This window comes from Rhagoletis pomonella, unplaced genomic scaffold (assembly GCF_013731165.1).
Source record: "Rhagoletis pomonella isolate Grant_MI unplaced genomic scaffold, Rhpom_1.0 Rhpom_scaffold_00008, whole genome shotgun sequence".
NCBI lineage: Eukaryota > Metazoa > Arthropoda > Insecta > Diptera > Tephritidae > Rhagoletis > Rhagoletis pomonella.
Genome location: NW_023458562.1, coordinates 31,929,732 through 31,950,701, shown reverse-complemented (window position 1 = coordinate 31,950,701; position 20,970 = coordinate 31,929,732). Strand labels below are relative to the sequence as shown.

Here is a 20,970-nt window from a genome sequence, read left to right as displayed (position 1 = left end):
AACTACTATATATATGTATGTAGGTATTCACCAAGTTGAGCAAGTGGCCTGGCACTCTGACAAAACAGCAGACAACTGAAGCAATGACTGTCGCCAGAGATCCAGACCACCTGTTCAAATGTTTTAACCAATAATTATGCCCCTTTGCAAAGGACGGAGGCTATTGGAAAAACCATTGAAATGCCAATGAAAATAAGAGGATGATTCTCAGTACATTATTTGGCTACGTTCTAAATGTACTTAAAATGGTGTGCTTGTATCGAATATACGATTTAATGTCGTAGCCATTTCAAAATTTAACAATCTGTAATGAAGTTCATTGCCAAGACTTTACTATACGTCTCCGTATAGCAAAAGGTCTATTTAGCTTGCGTAGAGTTGTCGTAGAGTTCTCGATCAAGCTCCGTTGAACTGTGTACACGACGAAAAAGTCTCGCTAAATAACTCTCACATAGACTTTGTAGGCGAGTCTCTCGTAGAGCTCTATTGAGTGTTTACACGTCTCCAGCGAGATTTTTGTCTAAATCTCGCGTTTTTTCTCTACCGTGTACACTTAGCTTTATATACATTTTTGGGGCTGCAATACTTAATTGAATGTTATTGTTTTGTATGAAACTTATGTCATAAAAATTGCTACTGTTATCCAATTTACAATTAAACGTTTTTGCAATCAATCTTATAGCAAGTAAGTTGCGGTGGCGAAGAGCGGAGGGCAAAATATGCACATACTTACGTACTGCTAGGTATGCATGTATTAATTTTATTATAGTTATTGCTTCAGTTTTTCGCAATGGACAGGCATGCAATGCCTCACATGCTATCAGAAAGTGACAACTGTTATGTTTTGTTGTTGTGTAGCCATTGCAACGGTTTTGATGCGTCACGCTTAAACTTATTTTGTAAGATGCAAAAGCTTGGTTTAGCACAAATTTGGTATCGAAAGCAAATTAAAAAAAAAAAACAGGGCATGCTTAGTCCTCTCACGACTTTTGTATGAAATATCTAGTCTTTGACATGTATCAATACTATACCGTTAGCGTTACTAATACCATTACAATTACAATTACAATTGACATTAGAATTACTATTGGTTTTAAACCTATCATTGCTATTACCCTGCAGGAAAAGTATCTAACTATAAGCTAACTTTAAGTTCATTAGGAAAGAGGTAAAAGTCACTATTATATGTAACTATATTTCTATGGCGATGACCGCGAAATAGTCATCATATATATATTTTTTTTAGTTACTTAATTTATTTTATTACATTTCATATTTGTTTACATATTCTGCTGTAGGTGGTCCCATATTCGAATTCCGTCAGACATAACTTCAAAATCAGCCTCATTGCGTAAGTCATAAATTAGGCTAAATTGTACGACTCGACAACATTGGCATTGTTTACTGTCGTGCTGAAAAAAGTAAACGACGAAATTTGTCGAAAACTATACAGTGCTGCCAAGTTTTTCCGTTTTAATACACTAGTCGAGTGGAAATTTTAGGCAATGACGTGAAATTTTCGATACGATTCGACTCTCGAAAAACGACTTGCATACGACACCACTCTCGCAATGAGGGTGAATGACAATATGGAATTTCAATCTTCCTTTTAATTCTCCTCAATTCGAAAAAGTATTTGCAAAGTGCAGGATATTTAAATAGAAACGCGTTTAAAGAAAACAATCTCCTGTATTACCTGTCGACTAGTTTCATGTTAGCATTTTCTAGCTTACTACAAGTTATATATTTTATAGAAATCCCACAAAAAAACTAACTACAAGTGGGTTACTTTTTATCAATTGATAATTTTTTTATGCAGGGTATGTACAATTGCCATTGACATCACCATTGTAGCTACCATTGCCACTATCTTTATTCTTACCGTTTCCATCACTATTGCGATTAGGATTACCATTACTATCACTAATATTATGGCCATTACCTTTATCAATACGATTACCATTGCAATCACTGTTACCATCACCATTATAGTTATCATCACCATTACCATTCCAATTACAATTACCAATACCGCTAACATTGCAATTAGCATTACCATCACCATTACCATTACAATAACAGTGTATTATCATTACTATTACCTTAACAATCAACATTATATTACCATCATCAAGACCACAACCATTACGAATACCATTATCGCCAACATTACCATTAAAATAAATATTACTATTGCAATTGGATACAATTGCCACTAACATTACCATCACCACCATTACCATTACCATTAGGTAGGTTGTACCAGGAATTTTTAGGAAGAGAAGTGTGTCTTCGTCTAACCCTTAAAAGAAGAAGGATCAATGGAACCACGATCCGGTCGACCATAATGTCGGAGCCGGTATCCATGGTATACAGAAAGAAATCTCCTTTCCAGTCTAAGCATCATTCCGCTGTACTATAAATACCTGTATACAGTATGAAGAAAGTGTGTGTGGGATTGCCTACGGCTCTTATTACCCATCGCATCCAGAAACCGAACATACCGCATTTCTGTACAGATAGTCGCCAGAAAATTCTCTATAGAATTGTTAGGAAGTCGGCCGGTTTTGGCCCAGATTCCTTTTATTAGCAAAATTTTCGGATTCCTCTCAAAAAGCCGTCATATCCATAGTTACCTATGTATATCCGTTCAGGCCATTTCCGAACTTTAACGCCAATATTTCCAAACTCCTGGTATATGTTGGGCCCTTTCCCAAGAAAGTTTTTCCCTAGCTTAGTCAATTTAACTGATTGCTCATAAGTCAATTTAAATCCCCAATGTGAGTTGTTAAAAATCAGGCTGTTTTACCAAAGAAAGGATGGAGTCCTAAGTACCTTTAAGTGTCATTAATGCCTTGTCCCCCATGTCGCTAATTGATAATATTCTCGGTAGTATAAATAAGAATTTCATGTCATTAACATCATTACGATTTCAGTAATTGTGCCGAAATTGGAGTATAGAGCTGTCTGAACATCTGAAGAGATTTATATGGGGAGTTTGGACCTTCATTTGCCACCATCAAAAGTTGGAGCCGAAAATTCAAGCATGGCTGGGAGTCGCTGGAAGACGATCCCAGGTCAGGGCGTCCAAGGCGTTTTTTGGATTGCGAAGGTATTCTGGTCATCGACTATCTTCCTAAAAATACTAAATAAAATGAACGGATGCTATTATGCCAAGTTGTTGATAAAAGTGCGTCAAGTGGTAGTCGAGAAATGGAAAAAAAACCTCCGAGGACGAATATTTTCTGGTGTAGAAGAAATGGCGGCGTCAGGGGAAGAGCATTTGAAAGACAAAAACGGCGAATATTTTTTCACTGGGCTAAAAGCCCTTTATTATAAATTTAAGAAGTTCATTGAAGTAGAGGCAGATTATGTAGAAAAATAAAATTTTTATACATTCCTATCAGCTAGTTTCATTCCTTCGGCTCGAAACTTTTCAGCCTTTCAGTAGTAAAGTAGTAGGGAATCAAAAGACTCATAAAACAACAAAAATCTTTAAACTCACAAAACTAGTTGCTAAAAGATAACAAATTTATTATTAAGGTTAAAAGGCATGCACGTGATTGTTTATACATACATACATAGTCAGGGCCAATCTCTATGCGTTTACAAATAAATTGATGTGAAGACAGAGCACTGCACTCAATGAATGATAGACAATACAAAGGTATTGCACAATTCCTCAATCAATAAAATGCATTGAAATGTTGAATGATTGCATCAATTGTATGTATGTACATGTATCTAAATAAAGTACATTGCCACAAATACATACAAACAAATGTATAATTTAACAAACAAGAGTATTCTTAATGAATCCAAGTTGTGTATTTTTGTCCATACGGGTATTGTACATACATACCTAGTACAAATACATTAGGGCGAATTTAGTTTTTTATAAATAAAATTCATTTTAAATTTTTTTTTAATTCACCTCAGATGATAGAAGAGTTTAAGTGTAGAAGGTATGCATAAAAATAGTTCAAAACTTTATCAGCGCAATCAAAATAATGAGGTTTTTGAAGGTATTTTCAAATCTTAATATTTTTCCGAAATATTTTGGCGGAATTCTTAAAAGCTACGAAATTTTATAATTCCGGTGAACATATCTACAGCTACATACAGTGACAAACAAAAGTATTGGCACAGTGAATTTTTCACAATATACGCAAAGTTTTTTATTTAAATTTATTTTCAAATTTTTTTTTTATAAACATGTAGTTTATTCTACACCAAAACACATAACAATAAAATCTCTAAACTGTGTGCAAAACTCAGGAAAATTCAATTAATTTTCATACAATTTTTAAGTATTCAGTTTTATAGCTCATTCAATTTTAGTACAACAAAGTGCAAGTTTTGGCATTTTTTCAGGCAGGTTCTTCCATACACAGTATGTGCGACAATTATTTTCATGTATGAATAAAATTAGCAATACCTTCCACTAAAAAACTTGCCAAAAATCTAGCAACTTCAAGCATTAGTTTTCTTGAGGAACCGAACTAATAGCTTTACTTGTAGGCATCGGAAAAACGTTTTAACTAATCTCATTTTAAAGAATGACAATTCTAAGGAAAATAGTGAAAAATAAAACAGTCGCTTATTGAACGATAAATCGACATTCACAATACTATGGAAAAGCAATAAACGAGTAATAGTCGATTACCTACTAACCGTCGACACTCGCAGTAGGGCTGTTTATGTTAGTAAAGGTGCATTTGGAAATCTTGTACAAGATTTTGGATGGAGAACCCACGTATGTTGCGCACTCACAAAGATAATGTTTCTTACGGTTGTACGGAAAGTCGGATTTGGCAGCATGTACGCCAAAGGGTCAATGTCTCGTCATCGTGGCTGTTTACCTGATTATATCTCTCCGCGACCTCAATAGAAGTTTTTCACTCGACAACAACCTCGAGTCGCCACGGGATGCTTGCTAAGAGCCGACAGGATCAGGCACTGAGTAGGCCACTTATAGTTAGAGGTCGGTCAATTACGGCAGATGTTCTAACCAAATAAAAATTAATTTAGGCAATAGGATTCTTTAAGCTTTACAAGACGGCGGGTCCAGATGGCTTTTCACCGATTCAGCTACAGCAATCATTGGAGCTAATCTGAAATTGATTGTATACTATTTTAAAGGGAGCTCTTATTATCAATTAGATTTGGGAGATCTGGCAAAGTTCAAGGGCTTGTTTCATCCCCATACCGGGAAGAACTACCCGTACTAAGCCCAAGTCTATCATCATTCCAGCTCAAGATTATGGAGCGGCTGATAGAATCCTTTTCAGGGAATCGGTTTCAAACAAAATTATGCCATCTCAACATGTCTATATGAAAGGGAAGTCCACTGAAACTGCGCTGCACGAAATCATGTCGCGCATTTTGAAAAATCGTTAGCGATCAAGGTATGTACATATATGGCCGCATTGATAGCGTTCCTAGATATCGAGGGTGCCTTCAACAATATCCTGCTAGTCTCACCACTTGCAGCAAAACGAATCGTATGTGGCCGAAATGGAACGAGAAACCGTCGAAAGGTCTGCTCATGGCGGGCAGACGAGACTTTTCCACAGGCATGGGACTGCTGAACGGCCATGTTACCAACGGGAGGGACGCGGACAGATTCCCCCACACGAATTCTGCAGAAGCTGCAGAAATGAGCTGCGGCACTTGTTATGCGAATACACCGTACACCACGTAAGTTTATGGGCTAAGAATTTTTCGAGGGTTTAACCGAACGAGCCATTGTAGAAATACGGCAGCTTGTAGGTTTCGCAAACTGCACATGATGGTTCTCTAGGTTCTCCTAGGGTTCTCACGACACGCGTGGTAACACAGTGAACCCACAATTAAGGGCCAAGGTGAGCTGGTGGCCTCACTGGCAGCCGTTTTAACTAACCTAACCTACATAAGTATTTAATACTTTATACTGAATTTTAATTAAAAAATTATAAAATTACAAATTTTTTAGTAACTAATCAACTACTGACAACACATATACGCGAAGGACAAAGTTAGCTATTTAGTCTCAAAATATTATTACGAATTCTTGATTTTTTTAGTAATGACCGTTTATTATTTTAAGCATAAATGTATTTGTAACAAACTTAATGAACTCGTATGTACATAAATATATCTATTTATACTATATAGTAGACAATTATAACATAAGTTAGTATTTATGGAAATAAAACAAAAAAAGTCGTCGAGTATTAAATTACATTCACATACATACATATTTCAATTTTACCTACTGTGTTGAAAGTCATTGTACTTACTAAAAACTCTACGAACTATAGAATTTCTACAAGTACTTAATTTTATGAACAGAAAACTGGAAATGCGTCAAAATTTGAGAACCGTAAACTGAAATTTTTATGAATAATACTTTGGAGTTTCGAGTTTTATAGTGGGCGCATAGACTAAAACACCGTGCGACTAAAACAAAAAATATTAAAACACAGGAATCAATCAATATACTCACGAAATTATGTGCAATTTTTTTTTTAAATAGCTTTGAAATTTCAAGGGAAAAAGCAAATTCTGAAGAAGGTAAAAAAGTAAAGTTTTTTTTGGTTTGCAAGGGCGAATAGGTTTTGAAAATGGCCTTTTGATTAATTAAATTTTTTTAAGCTAATAAAATAAGGATGAAATTCGCGGAAATACAATTTTTTCAAAAATAATAACGGCAAATTTTCAAGGATATCCAAGGATACATTTTTTAAAAGACATTTTCAATATACATATGTACATATATGCGTCCTTATAGACAAAAAAATATGTTTTTTTATATCTATAGATTTTTTTTTGGAATTTGATACATATGTATATTTCTATTCTACATTGCACTGAACGTTTTGAATAATATTTTGATTTTTTCTTCGCAGTCCCTTAAAAAAGTCCTGACGTCAGAGAGTAAAAATTTGTGTAAAATCGACTATCGCACGGTGAAATCTGTTTTCGTATTTATAAACATAAATTTTATAATTTCCTAATTATTTTAAAATTGCTTAATATTTTTTAAGTTGCTTGTAGAAATCAAGCCTAAGTCCAAGCCCAGAGACACTTTTTGCTCTTTGTGCTAACTTTCTTTCGATTCTAGCACTTTTTAATAAAGTCATCTAAGGAAATATTGTTTTATAAAATATTTAAAAACTGCTTAAAGTTTGATGAATTGGCGTTTAAGCTATAAAAGTCGGACTAAATATATATTTATTTTCACTTAGACAATATTTCTTCCAAACATACTTTTATTTGTTTTTTGTAATTATTTTCATGCTTAAAAAAATATTTTTGAACAAGTTTAATTACTATAGCATAAATTGTTTTAAAGACTAACATGTTATCAATCACTCTACACTAAAATCTTTTACTATTCGTACAACGAACTAAAAAATACATATGCTACAACAGCAACGACTACTCCATCTAGCTAAACACAAAATAAATGCCTACAATTTTTCAAAATACTACTTCACCTCATCGCCCTTCGCTCAGTACAATCCCGATGGCGTATCGGTCACCTTTGAACCATGCGCGCAAGAGCGCGTGCGCGTCGCCAACGCCGCACCGTTACAAATCGTCGGCTGCGCCCCCTGTGTCGATGCGCTTTGCTGCACCAACACTGTCACATTGTTGACGCCACTCCCAGTGATGCCGCCACCGCCGCCGCTGTTGCTGCTGCTTAAACGCATCGCCGGATTGCTGCCAAAATATATCTGCTGATTGCTACGCGATTTCTCGCGCACCACGTGATGCACCGCTACCGTTGGTGGCGTGCCGCCTTCTAGCAGCGACTCGTGACTGCATGAAGCAAAAGCCGCTTCCAAACGCTCCACATTTTTGGTGACACGACGCGCTTGCAATGCGGCCGTCACATCGGGTTTAGGGTACTTTTGCGGCGTATTCATGCCAGTCATAAAGAAGACGCCATTGAAGTGTTGCGCTGGCGCTTGCGGTTTCTTAGCTGCCAGGGGTGGCGGTGGTGGTGGCGCGGCCGCTGACATGCTCTGACGCTTGCTAACGCAGTTGTTGGCATTTCCACCATTGCCAGCGTGCTGGTTATTGTGGTGCTGATGCGAGTGCTGATGTTGGTGTGGATGCTGATGTGGATGCGGATGCGGTGGTTTTTGATGCTGGTTGTTGCTTGCCTCGCGAAACGCTTTCATTGTCGGATCATCGTCACTGTGGCGCGCATTCATTATAACATCCAGCAGTTCGCGCGTCGTGCTGGCATTGTACGCGGTGGCAGTGGTGTTCGCTTCCGGTATATCCGGCGATTCGATGCTGTATGGCTTGTCCATGTCGGTGTGTGGCTCATAGTCAGCCTCGTCGAAAAAAGTTTGCATTGCTGTGACGCGTTCCACAGCAATAGCGTCGCCATGATTTTGTAGCATTAACATGCCATACTCGGAGCCGTCCAACTCGGAGCCATCTGCTTGCGAGACGAGATGTGCAAGCGAACGCGATTTACGTGGCGGCTGTGGCACTATATTAACCGGTACAATATCCTTTTCCTTGGCGGTCACGGTCTGGGTCAGCTGTTGCCTGAGTTGGTGTTGTTGTCGCTGTTGTGTAGATATTTGTTTCTCTGCCTCGCTCACTACATGATCCAGCTCTTGCATGGCATCCTCAATGGTGGTGGCAGTACCGGTGGCAGCACCACTATCGCCGGTTGAATTTTCCGGTGATTTGGATTTGTTTTTGTGGTGTTGCTTACCGGCGGCGCTTGACTTCTGTGGCAACACCAAAATGGGTACGGGACTTAGTGAGGGACCCGTTTCCGAGCTGCTGATACCCTCATCCTCATGCTCACTCTCATTCTTGCCAGGTGGCACATGACGAGGCAGTGCAACGGGTTGTTTGTCCAAAGACTTAAAGGTGTTCTCATTCTGTGCGCCTTGCAGACGGAAGATTTCGCGCTGCAACTCGGCGCAACGCTCCTGCAGACGCCGTTCCATGGATGTGAGTACGGCTTTCTCTTCGTGAAGGATCTGTAAGGAGTTTGAAAATATAGAGAGGAATGAGAAAAATGGTGATAATTTGTAGGGTCTCACCTGCACTCGGCGTTCCAAAATGACCATCTGACTGCGTACGCGATCGGCTTCTCGCGCCTGCGTAATCATTTTATCCACATCCACATAGAGCTCGTGAAAGCGTTTCATTTCATTGCGTAAATTTTCATGCCAAGGTGAAGCCGGAGAAATCGTCTGTTGGCACATATTTTAATACAAATATTTGAAATAGATTATCCCACCACTCACCTTAGCTAAGGAACCAGGCTCAAAACCGGCCTGAAATAGTTCCGCTTGCAGGTATAGACGCTGTTGTAGATTTTCAGAGCTCTCCAAGAAGGAATTTATGAATCTGTGGAAGAAAATTCAGGCACATAACACGAAAAAGCAACAGCAAGAAAAAACAACAAATGAAAGGGGGCGACGCTTATTGGCTCCAATTCACTTCCTGTCAACACTCACTTGACTCCCACTGCCTGCAATTCTCCCGAACCACCACCACTATTCAGCATGCCCACCAACAGTCGAAAACGTACTGGCTCACTGCAGCGCAATCGTAGCGTCGACATTGCTTCCGAAACGGCTGTATGCCCGGCTGTGACTGATTTTTGTGAGCCATGCCCCAGCGCCGTTTTATCACAAGCGGCAGCCATTAGTTGCATGGCCAGAATGCGTGCGCGTATACCCTGGCCTGTCGCCGAGGAGGCCAGCGGCATTAAGCCTACCGGCGTTGTACCCAAGCGGGCGGTAGCGTCCAGCGAGCGTGAACAGCAAATGCTGAGGCATTGACTGGTAGTGTAGAAAATGAAAACGGTTAATAAAATTAAGATTAAATGTAAAAAGTAAACTAAGTATTCACTTACAGGCAAGCCAATTCATCAAGCAATGCGCGCCGTTGATAGGATTGCGGATTTCGAGGCATTGAGGCGGTCATTTGGTTCGGCGCCAGCGGAGTATTGCTACTTTGAGATAGCTGAATGGCGCGCAGCACTTCAAGTAGCAGGCTTATGCCGTCCGAGGGGGTGGCGACGAACTCTTGAACGAAACTGGAGTGAAGGGAAAATATAGGAAAAATTCAGTAACGAGGAGTATAAAATGTTATTTATTAATTATTGTAAATTTATGTAGGTCAAGTAAGTTATAAAATTTGTAAAGATAAGAAAAAAAGTTAAGAAGCAACCACAGCTCAGTTAGACCTAAGAAAGGGGGTTGGGTTTGGAGAACTACTTTAGCCACAATGAGACAATCTCTCACAAAGCTTAAATATATAGCTTGTGTATGTGTACTGGAGTTAATTCTCGACCTCGAGCCACTACATATTACCATAGAGCAGGCAGCCAAGTGTACTCTCTTAAGTTTCGGAAGAGAAGGCGATGAAAAGGGAAAAGTGTTATTATCTAGGATCATGGAAAAAGTAGTATCCCAGCACAAAGTAGGTTTTATTGCCCAAAAGATAGTATGAGCAAGGTATTTGTTTTCGAGAAAAAGTTTAAAATAGAGTCCCGCAGCAAAGCAATGTTTATTTAGTAACTCCATTATGGAGAGATATATCCAAAACCCCAGAGGGCAGTGGTAACGGCAGCTATGGTCCCAGGATGAGACTATCTGTATATATGTTGAGATTCCTGAAGGTTTTCCAAACGGAGGTCTGCGCCATCCTTTAAGGTTAAATCACCTCTAGTCCTTGGGTGCGTGGAGAAACTTAACGCCGTTGCTTAACACAATGACATTTATGCAGTTAACTTGGGTAGTATGCAGTCCACAAGGGAAACGAGGTAGCGGACGGCTTAGCCATTCCTTGTAGTAGTCCCAAGCATGATCGGGTAAGAGGTCAGTAAAGCGACAATAGAAATTACAGGAAAACACTGGCGAAGCACCAAGTCAAAAACTTACAGAGGTGTGAAACCTGAAAAGGAACAGACTAATTCACCACCTAAAAGAAAAATTGAGAATTATCTCAGACCTCTTAAAGGTCGCTGCAGGCGAAGAGCCCATCTACACCAGTAAGGGATCCGGTAAAATTATCTCGGTTGATTTTGCGACTTAGCTAAAAAGACGCCATTGCAAATGCTGCTTGTGTGTGGGGCTGTTTCAGGACAATGTGGGAAGTGTTAAGGCTCAATGTGGCCAAAGGATGAGCACATATTGACGGCTGAGTGGAAGATCAACCTATATCTGGACAGCCAGTCAGAAAACTTTTCAAGAACGCCCTATTTCAGAACATGATTGAAAAACGCCTTATCTCAGAATTTGTTTCAAAAACGGCCTATCTCAGCTTAAAATATGTTGAGATAATGCGTTTTTGAATCGGCAGCTAATGTAGGGCATTTTTGAAACAAATTTTAATTAAGTTTACTTTATTTTATAACATTTTATCAGCTTTAATATTTTCTCAAAAATTCTTTAAGAAATTAATCATATTTATGTTAAGCTTTTGTTTATACTTACCTTGGAAATGAGACTCGCAGATCCGCACGCAACTTCGTTAGCAAGTCGGTTACTGAAGCGAATTGACGTAAGGACATCTCGCCGTCACTTTCTGGCGCCGGCGGTATGGGACTCCTAAAAAATTAAAAAATTTGAATTTTAAAATTTGAAAATTGATTAGTTTATATTTTTATTAGCGCTGATGACTTGGTCCGGGTACTTTATTTAACGGCAAAGCCCGGTACTTCATTTCCCAAGTACCCGGGAATTTTACTACCCAGATAGACTGAGAATGGCCGGATACCCGGACAGTCTGAAAATGACCGAATTTAATCGTGCAACCGGGTATCATTAGCATTAATTTATGCTCTAATTTCCTAATGCAAAATTTAAATAAAACTTTTGCACTGAAATTAAAATTTTTTAATCTTGAAATAAAAATAAAAAACAAAAATGTTGAATCTTAAAAATAGTGACGAGAAAAAACTTCTTTCTTTCAAATTTTTTTTTTGTATTTACTATAATTTTTCTGCTATGTTTTTATGTATGTATGTATTTACTTGTATTCCGCATGCTTGTGCGGTAATGTCGAGGATTTGTGATTGTTTTCGTCCTTATGGCTGCCATTTGTTGTTGTTGTTTCATTATTATTTTCATATATAGAGCGCACATTTTGGCCACTCTGACGTTTACCGAATTTTTTCAATGACTGTACGTAGTCTTCAGCATTGTAGACAGGTGGGCGCTGATTTTCCTGAAAAGAAAAAATCATTTAAAGAATTAATCAAAATAGTCCTTGGAATATAACACAAAAATGTAAACATAAAAATAGCAAAAGAAGTGGGAAAATATCAATGATACTATATATATCGATGATTTGTGCTTTCCAAAAATATTAGCGAAGTTTAAAGCTAATAGCACTATGGATCGCAATGTATGATCAATATGTAAATTGCCTCTCGCGAAGACGCATTATAAATAAATAATGAATGAAACGATGAGTAACTCTTAAATTACGATTTGAAAATCACAAAAATTTTTGAATGCAAGTACATAAAAGTATAAATACAGGTTATAGTAAAATCAAATTAATAAAACTATATCTTTTAAAATAATTTTTTTCTTCTAAATTAAATATGATCGATAGTATCGATAATCTTCATCAATATTATCGGAAAATATCGATGGTCAATACTATCGATAGTTTTCTACCTCTAAACAGTTGATATTAAAATGCATATAAAAATCAAAAAAAAATAAAAATAATAATAAAAATTTATAAAAAAAAAATGTATAAATAGTAATAATAATAATAATAGATTGGCGCTTACACATATGTTAGTGTTTGGGCGAGCTTCTCTTTAGTAATATATATTATACATAATATAACATATGTTATACAAAAAAAGAGCAAATACATGTGAGAAAAGCAAAGTCGGAATTTCAATGCCTAGGATTATTTCTTATGGGTCTCCATTGTATATTTTGGGAGTTTTGGTTGACCTATATGAAAAAATGGTTAAATAAACAGAGTTTGCCGATTCAAAAATATAGCTTTTTAAGGAGTCTATACCATTTCTACGAAAAATTGTTTTTCCCCGAATAAAAGACATGGGAAACTTTGAGCGCTTAAATTTTTTGTTTTTGTTTTTATGTGACACATACGACAAATTCCCATACAAATGTAATATTTTTCTAATCGTAAAACATTTGTCGTATGTATCGCAAAACTTTGAACTTACGACAATTCGATGGTGCTCTACTATAACGACACAATTAAAATTGGAAATTAAACTAACTAATTTTAAAATTTTAAATTTTTAAATTTTAGCTTCCACGGAGTCTCCAATAAAATGAAAAAAATAATAAAAGTGTACAAAAGACTGAATTTAAGTATTGTTTTTTGTTTTTATATAAAGAAAACGGATGTTCGTCACATATTTACAGCATAAGAGATGTACAGATTTTTTTGATTAAATACATGAATATGTTTTTGTTATGTTTTTTCTAATGAGTAATCATTGTTTATTAAATATGTCTGGGTTTTTCATCAAATTATAGCATCGTCGTTGAAATATATACTTTAGTATTGTCGTATGTTCTATGGACAAAACAAAGTGGTGGGTAAACGCTACTTACGACAAATGTATACGGAATGAAAAGTCAATTTTCTCATTAACGTTAAGAGATATTAAATGTAAAATATGGAAAATCAAAACTAATAACACCAACAACGTCTCCTTCAAGAATTACAAAATTCGACCGTACAGTTTCGGATTAATTCGGCCTTAAACTTCAAAGTCAATTTTCTCAAAACCGTGTTTTGTAACATTCGACATAAGTTTTCTGAGACATAAGCCCTGTTCGCGCACGCACTATCCAGTAAATCCAGTACTAATTTTACTGGTTTTTTACTGGATGTCGTTTTCGTACGCAAAAACTTGCAAGAAACTAGCAAAAGAGGGGAAATTGAGAGAGCAAAAATGACAGCTGAACTTGCAAGTTTTACTGGATTTTTACTGGATAAATTTTTACTAGCAACTACTTGCTAGTAAGAAAAACAGCCGATGGCATGATGCTTAATGTAATTCACATTAACAAAATAATTGTTTGTGGTGCCTTTATAGTTGCAATTGACAAAATAAACCCATTTAAATATATAATAAGATGGAAAATACTAGTTTTCTAAGAAAATTGCCTAGGAAAATAACAAATAAATCAGCTGTTCATAAAACTAGCAACTTCTTGCCAGTTTTGCGTTTTCGTACTTTCTTGCATATTTCACTCATTGGGAGTAAATATTGACTTACTCTCCGAAATTTGGTTACTGGCAAGTTACTGGATATTTTTTGCTGGAGAATACGAAAACACAGCTATATATGTACAAACAATTTGGCCGCTCGCATGAACAGTCCTCAGTAAATTCTGTAATGTTAACTTTACAACATATGTATGTCCCAGTGGTGAACTGTTAAAGGTGTGGTAAGTTGAGCGGAGGTAAGTTGAAAGAGTCGTTTCGTGGTACATATAATGAAATGGTGAGATTATATTAAATAATGCACGAAACTAAATGGAGGTGAAAACAGGCTTTTGGCAGACGGCAACCAACGTCCTCGATAGTATAGTGGTTAGTATCCCCGCCTGTCACGCGGGAGACCGGGGTTCAATTCCCCGTCGGGGAGACGGGGATTTTTTTTTTTTTTTTCTTGATACAATTTTTATTTTATTCATTTATTTACACATTACAGCTGTTATTCACAAATTATTGCTATTAAACTGATTTATAAATACACAAGATTTGGAATAATTACTACTTCAATATAAATACGTATGTATGTACATACATACATGCATACTAACTAACTTTCTCGGTAGTCAGCGAGAATTTTCGTCTTCACAATTTGGGCAAATTCGCTATATATCCAATTTTCTTACATCTTACTGGAAATATTGGATACGATAAATATTATAAATCTATTAAATGTGCTTTTTTTGGATCGAATTTGGCAAATACGCTTGAAGTTGTTCCGGACACACTTTTATTAGGCACACTACAAATCACTTTTGAATATGTTAAAGTTTTATTTTCTGACTGAAAGTTTTATTTCATTGAATTCTAAATATGGAAACTATTCCATAATTTGGATGCCTCCTCGCTCTTTTTCTTTATCGAATTTGAAATGTATTTTCGTCTTCGTAAAAATAGGCATTGGGATTTTGTGAACCTGCTGTTCAAAAACAAGTTCGTGTTACCATGTATTCGCTGTAGTTCATAATACATTTTATTACTTTATAATTATTTCCTGCGCACACTGGGCCCAGAGCCTTGCTTTCGCGGCAAAAGTCTAAAAACACTAAAAACGAAAAAAATTCAAATCCGCTGATGCCGAATTTGATATCGAAAATAAAAAAAAATCTGATGGGCTGAAATTTTAAAAAGTTTGGACTTTCGTAAAAGTTTACATATTGGGGTTTTCAATATCGCTGATTTCGAATATGATATTGGAATTTAAAAAAGTAAAATGACGGTTCCAAGATGACTAACGCTCGTAGCTTTTTCGGACAAAAAAATTAATATTGCTCCGAAAAAACTCCGTTTCGCAGTATCTCCTTAAAAAAAAAAACTTTTTTAAAGTACGAAGATTATTTCCTTTTTGGTTGTTGTTGTTTCCGACGGGGTGGGTGTATGATGTATTTTGGAATGAATTTCCGTCATCCCTTGTCAAATTTGGTTTGGAGACAAACCGGTTTCGGCGTTTTGCCATTTTCAGAGAACGAAAAATGACACTGAAGATGGCACAACGCCGAAACCGGTTTGTCTCCAAACCAAATTTGACAAGGGATGACGGAAATTCGTTCCAAAATACATCATACGAAGATTACTTATTTTTCGAAACACTCCGCGACAAAATGATACTGTCTAACAAAATGGATGTAAATCTTATTTTTTAATTTGGTACAAAAATTAGAAAAATTCAACAAGGCTGCATAACGACCATTTTTAGTTTGAACTTTATACAAAATATATTTTTTTGATTGCATGCATACATTTTTTTTTAATATTGCACAAAGTTGAAAACCTTGATTTACATGGGTTTTGCTAAATAATTAACTATAGTTTTATAAAAAATAATCAAAATTAAATAACAATACAAATAATACGTTAAACCTTGGCAAAAAGAACTTGGCAGAGCATAGGTCACTAAAATGAAAATTAAAAACATATTAAAATTGATTGGTAAAACCTAATCTAATTAAAATGACGTAAATAATTTTTCGGAAAAAATGTGAAAAAATTAAATTTTTGCCCACCAAAGCAGGTCAGTTGGCCCATTGTACTGTAATGAGTAGCACAAAAATATGACTACATCGCTTGGCAGATAGACCTCAATAGTCCCGTATTGTCTAGTGGTTAGGATATCCGGCTCTCACCCGGAAGGCCCGGGTTCGATTCCCGGTACGGGAAGGTTTTATTTTAATAAAATTTTAACCATAGACTATAAATTTTTACAAACTTTGTATAAATTGTTTAGTTGTACAACATTGTTAAAAAAACTATGTATATGTATGTACATACATACATATCGCGCCCTAACCGAAATGCATCTGTTTCTGCATCAAAAAGAAAATTTTGGAAAATATGTCGCTTACATCTTTTTGGAGGTCACGGCTTGATATATACATTCAATTGCATTAATTGCAAATGATTTATTTTCTGGATGGAGACGAGCACATTCCATGGTTTAAACACCTAAATTAAGCACACAGCCTTAAATTGGAAAGCGGTCCTCGCGAGTAATTGTATTTGGAGCAAACTGGGGAAATATAAGGCTCTAACAGAGACACCTCTTTTTAAATAAGTATGTAATTTTTTCACAGAAGAACTTTTTTACATATCAAATTACGTATGTATTGAAATACTAATATAATGAATTTCAAAGAAACAGCAATCCTCTATGTGGCTATTAATATACATATACAGTTGTCCACAAAATAATAGGAGTGGGATATTTTAACCTGTTTTGGCTATTTGTCTTTAGTTTATTTAATGTTTCGTATTTTTTTGTAAAAGCCTAGCTGGTAATACAACAAACACCATATAAATTTACATTTTCAAGTTTGTACAAAAATTATAAAAATTCTGCAAAATTTTCACCAAAATTTCAAACTATTTAACCAGAATCTTTAGAAAATATTTTGGTATGCAGTTTTGTAGCCCATTCAATTCTAGTCTGAAGAAGTGCAAGTTTCAAGCTGCTAAAAAATTCCGTTGATTTTTGAGAATTTTTTCGGTTGAAGGTGTTTCACGTTTTTTCCATACAAAGTATGTTCGACAATTTTCTTTTATATGGGGACAGTGCCAGCTCTCTTACGGAACTATCACGCGTAGGAATAAAACCGATTCTACGCTTTATAAGAGCCTCAAATTGGTTCTCTGAAGAATAGTCACCGAGGTTCCCGTGTTCTGCAGTGGTATCACAATGGACCTTCAAAAGGTCTAAGTGAGTTGGTAAATTGAACCGACTGCCACATCAACCTAACCTAACCTAAAACTGCATACCGGAATTTTCTCTGAAGATTCTGATTAAAAAGTTTGATATTTTGGTGAAAATTTACAGAATTTTAATAATTTTTGTACAAAGGTTGAAATCTGAATTTATTCGTTGTTTGTTGTATACCCAGCTTGACTTTTGTATAAAAATAATAAACATTAAATAAACAAAAGACAAATAGCAAAAACTGACCAAAATAACGCACTCCTATTATTTTGTGGACCACTGTACATATAGTTCAAACAAATGTATCTTTTTAAACACATACAATTTTAAATATATAATTAAAAAAAAGCATTTGTTGCGGCTCGGTTATAAAAAAATACATATTCCCGTACCGGGAATCGAACCCGGGCCTTCCGGGTGAGAGCCGGATATCCTAACCACTAGACAATACGGGACTGTTGGCAATGGGTAGCTAAAAGTGTAATATAACAGCCACTACACTGCAAGATGCCGACCAATATATTTGGTTTACATTACGGCACAATGTACTACCAGAGCATGTTAATGTAATTAAATTAACATTCTCTGGTACTACTAAAGGGAAGGGAACTGTTAAATCCGTTGCAAAGCAGCAAATGCAATGTGGCTTGGATACAGCTGTTAACTTTACTGCTAAAATAAAATACCACAATGCGCTGTTAGTTGAGTGCTATTTACACCACATTTTTATGCTGCGAGTTAAATTAATGTTAATGGCTTAACATTCACTAGTAGCACTTTTAACTACCTGAATTAATAGCATTTAATTTACTGCGCGGATTGATGGAAAGTGAAACTTATGTATACAACTTAAAATATCCTTGAATTGCTTACGCACCTTATTGAAAACAGGTTGCGACCAGCTATTCTCCGAACTTGACATCTTATACGAAGCCATGGAGCCGTTAATACTGCTGCCACCGCAATTGCTCTTTTGTGTGATGGATGGTGCAGAGATGGTGGTAACACCGGCACCATCAGCGCCAGCAACAGCACCGCCTATGGTCGTGGTCACCGTTGCAACATGCGTAGAGGCTGCAGTTAATTTTGGCGAATTTTGACAAACACTTGGCGCCATCGGATAGTTGTTTATGTGGCGTTGTTGACGTTGATGCGAATGATGATTTTTATGCTGTGTTGGCAACTGTTGCTGCTGCTGCTGGTGAAGCTGCCGAATGGTGGGCGCGTAGCGGTGCTGATAATAGGCGGAGATGTCACTGCAAGGAGAAATAGCAAATAGAAAATGATTATTTATTATTAATGAAGTGAATATTAAAAAATTAAAAAAAGGCAAAAAAATAAATAAAAATTTTCATCAATTGCAAGTAACATTGAAGGCTGGAGTATGCAAGTATCGACAATGCATTGCTTAACTGCCAGCCGGCTAATGAAGTTGAAGCTTTAATTGAGTACTGCGCAGGCGCAGCGAGAGTACCGATTAGACAACTAATTTGACTGCCGCTTTTCACTTAAGGCATTTTTACATTTGATTTATACCTAGGGATGGGTATGCGCATGCACTTTGCCGACTCCAGCAGTTGATTAATGTTGTGGGCTTGGAAGAATTTCTTTCTTTCAGCAACTATTTGCACTCCTAACTAGCCTTCAGACTTTGACGACCCTGACGACTGCGTCGTTATCCTGCACACACATACATACATACACAAAAATTTTGTACCACGTCTTCTTTTCCACTGATTGTGATTGAGTTGTTGCTGTCGTCAGCTTTTCGCCGCCAACTTTGAAATTTTAAAGCGTTATTATATTAAACGTTACAGTCGCCGCTAAACGTGTTTTACTACGGCGTAGTCCATGACTTTTTTGTATTTACAAGTATGCATTTGAATGTAGGTAATTTATGTTCTTCGTTATTTACTTTTAATTTTGCTGATAGCCCACACGCGCAGCGCTTGTTGCTTAGGTGGAGGAAAATCGCCATAAAAATGACACTAAATGGACAGCAGAAAAATACGTTATTTGTCTCTGTAATTTTTCACTCACTTGTCAGATGTGTTGGGCGTAATTGTGGAGTTAATTAAATTATGCGATGGGTGTGAAATATGAAATGCCGGGCGTTACTTATGTAGATAGAAAAAATAAATTAAAATATTTTTTGGTCTGAAAGATTTGATAAGTGAAATTTTAAACGGGGGATGAAGTTTAGTTGAGAAAATTTTTTTGAGTGTTTTTCATGAATTTCATCATATTTGCGCCTTTTGACGTAACCCCATATACTGATGATGGTCTTTTTAAGGCGTTTTTGAGGTAAGGTTTGTATGGGAGGTATGCTTTAAAGTAAATCGATCACAGCAATTTTTCCGTTTTTTTTTTTATTATGCCCATAAATGTTCCATAAGAAAAATTTAGGTTCTACGCCGACTGCTATTTTTTTCCAATAAATGTATGGGGCTGTACCACTGTGCGACGTGACACTAATCGTCAGCGGAAAGTTTTTCGACACACCTTCATTTAGAAGTTGTATTAAAATTTATAGCTGTGTCTAAAGTAAAGCATGTTATTATCGGTTTTAAATGAAACTGATAAAAGAATTGCTTTAATTGGACATAATGCAACCTTTAAATAAAAAGTGAGCTTTAAAGTAAGAGGTTACTTGAGAAAATGGCCCTTAGTATACTAAACTTGAATAGGCTTCAAAAGTATTAGGATTTTTCTTAAAGATTTTTAGAAAAAAGTGAGAAATTTTTTTGATATGTAATTTGTTTAATTTTTTTCAAACTTTCTACAAAGTTTCAAACTCGCGTTTACATAAATATTTTAGAGAATGTGAACTGTTTTTTTAATTGAAAAATAATGGAAATTAACAGGCCTATTCTGCACGTTTCCGAAGATTTTGTAACCAGAAAATATTACCAGTGTTTGTCACCGCGATTCTGGGAACGTTGGTAATGCAGTTAATATATTCAGCAATTCATGAAGAATTGTGGAAAATCTGGCATTGCATATTTTACGAGACAATGTTTTGTTACCGGCTTATGAGTTGCAGAATAGACCTGTAAAAGTTAAAAAAAAATACACAGGAAAACAAGAAAAAGCATTATTCAAGTGCATAGGAGTGAATTAAAAAAACTAATAATATATTTATTACAAAAAAATATGTACCTCCCCGGCGGGGAATCGAACCCCGGTCTCCCGCGTGACAGGCGGGGATACTGACCACTATACTACCGAGGACTGTTAAGAACGCCGCTTTTAAAGCAGTACTAAAGCAGAATGAGTTAACTATGTTTTGTTAACAGTAGGACCTTATGTGAATCATAACATATGTAAAGGATGTGAAGGATAACAGATGAAATTTATGTTAACGCTCTTTAACGAAAAGAGGTATAAATACGGTGACCATTCGTACGATTTTGACGGGATAGTACCGTTTTTGAGAATATTGTACCGCTGAATATTTTTTAAAAGTGTCCCGATTTTTCATATTTGTACCGATTAAGTCCCGAATTTCAGTGTTTTCTTTATTCATT

The 20,970-nt window shown here is 36.3% G+C and overlaps 1 protein-coding gene and 4 non-coding genes across 5 annotated transcripts; 2 read left to right on the top strand and 3 right to left on the bottom strand.

Annotated features, from left to right (window-relative positions):
* Positions 1-7,496: 7,496 nt before the first annotated feature.
* On the bottom strand, positions 7,497-18,707 carry LOC118745266 (the record flags this gene model as incomplete). The annotated part of the gene is made up of 8 exons (XM_036478792.1): positions 7,497-8,996; positions 9,060-9,212; positions 9,267-9,369; positions 9,480-9,806; positions 9,881-10,063; positions 11,466-11,579; positions 12,005-12,198; positions 18,321-18,707. Coding segments are annotated over 8 exons (2,961 nt in total), but the record flags the coding sequence as incomplete, so codon positions are not given.
* Trnad-guc lies at positions 14,555-14,626 on the top strand. The gene has a single exon. It is a non-coding gene; the product is annotated as a tRNA-Asp (tRNA).
* On the top strand, positions 16,339-16,410 carry Trnae-cuc. Its single transcript has one exon. It is a non-coding gene; the product is annotated as a tRNA-Glu (tRNA).
* On the bottom strand, positions 17,827-17,898 carry Trnae-cuc. The gene has a single exon. It is a non-coding gene; the product is annotated as a tRNA-Glu (tRNA).
* Positions 18,708-20,602: 1,895 nt separating the features above from the next.
* Trnad-guc lies at positions 20,603-20,674 on the bottom strand. Its single transcript has one exon. It is a non-coding gene; the product is annotated as a tRNA-Asp (tRNA).
* Between the last annotated feature and the right edge of the window lie 296 nt (positions 20,675-20,970).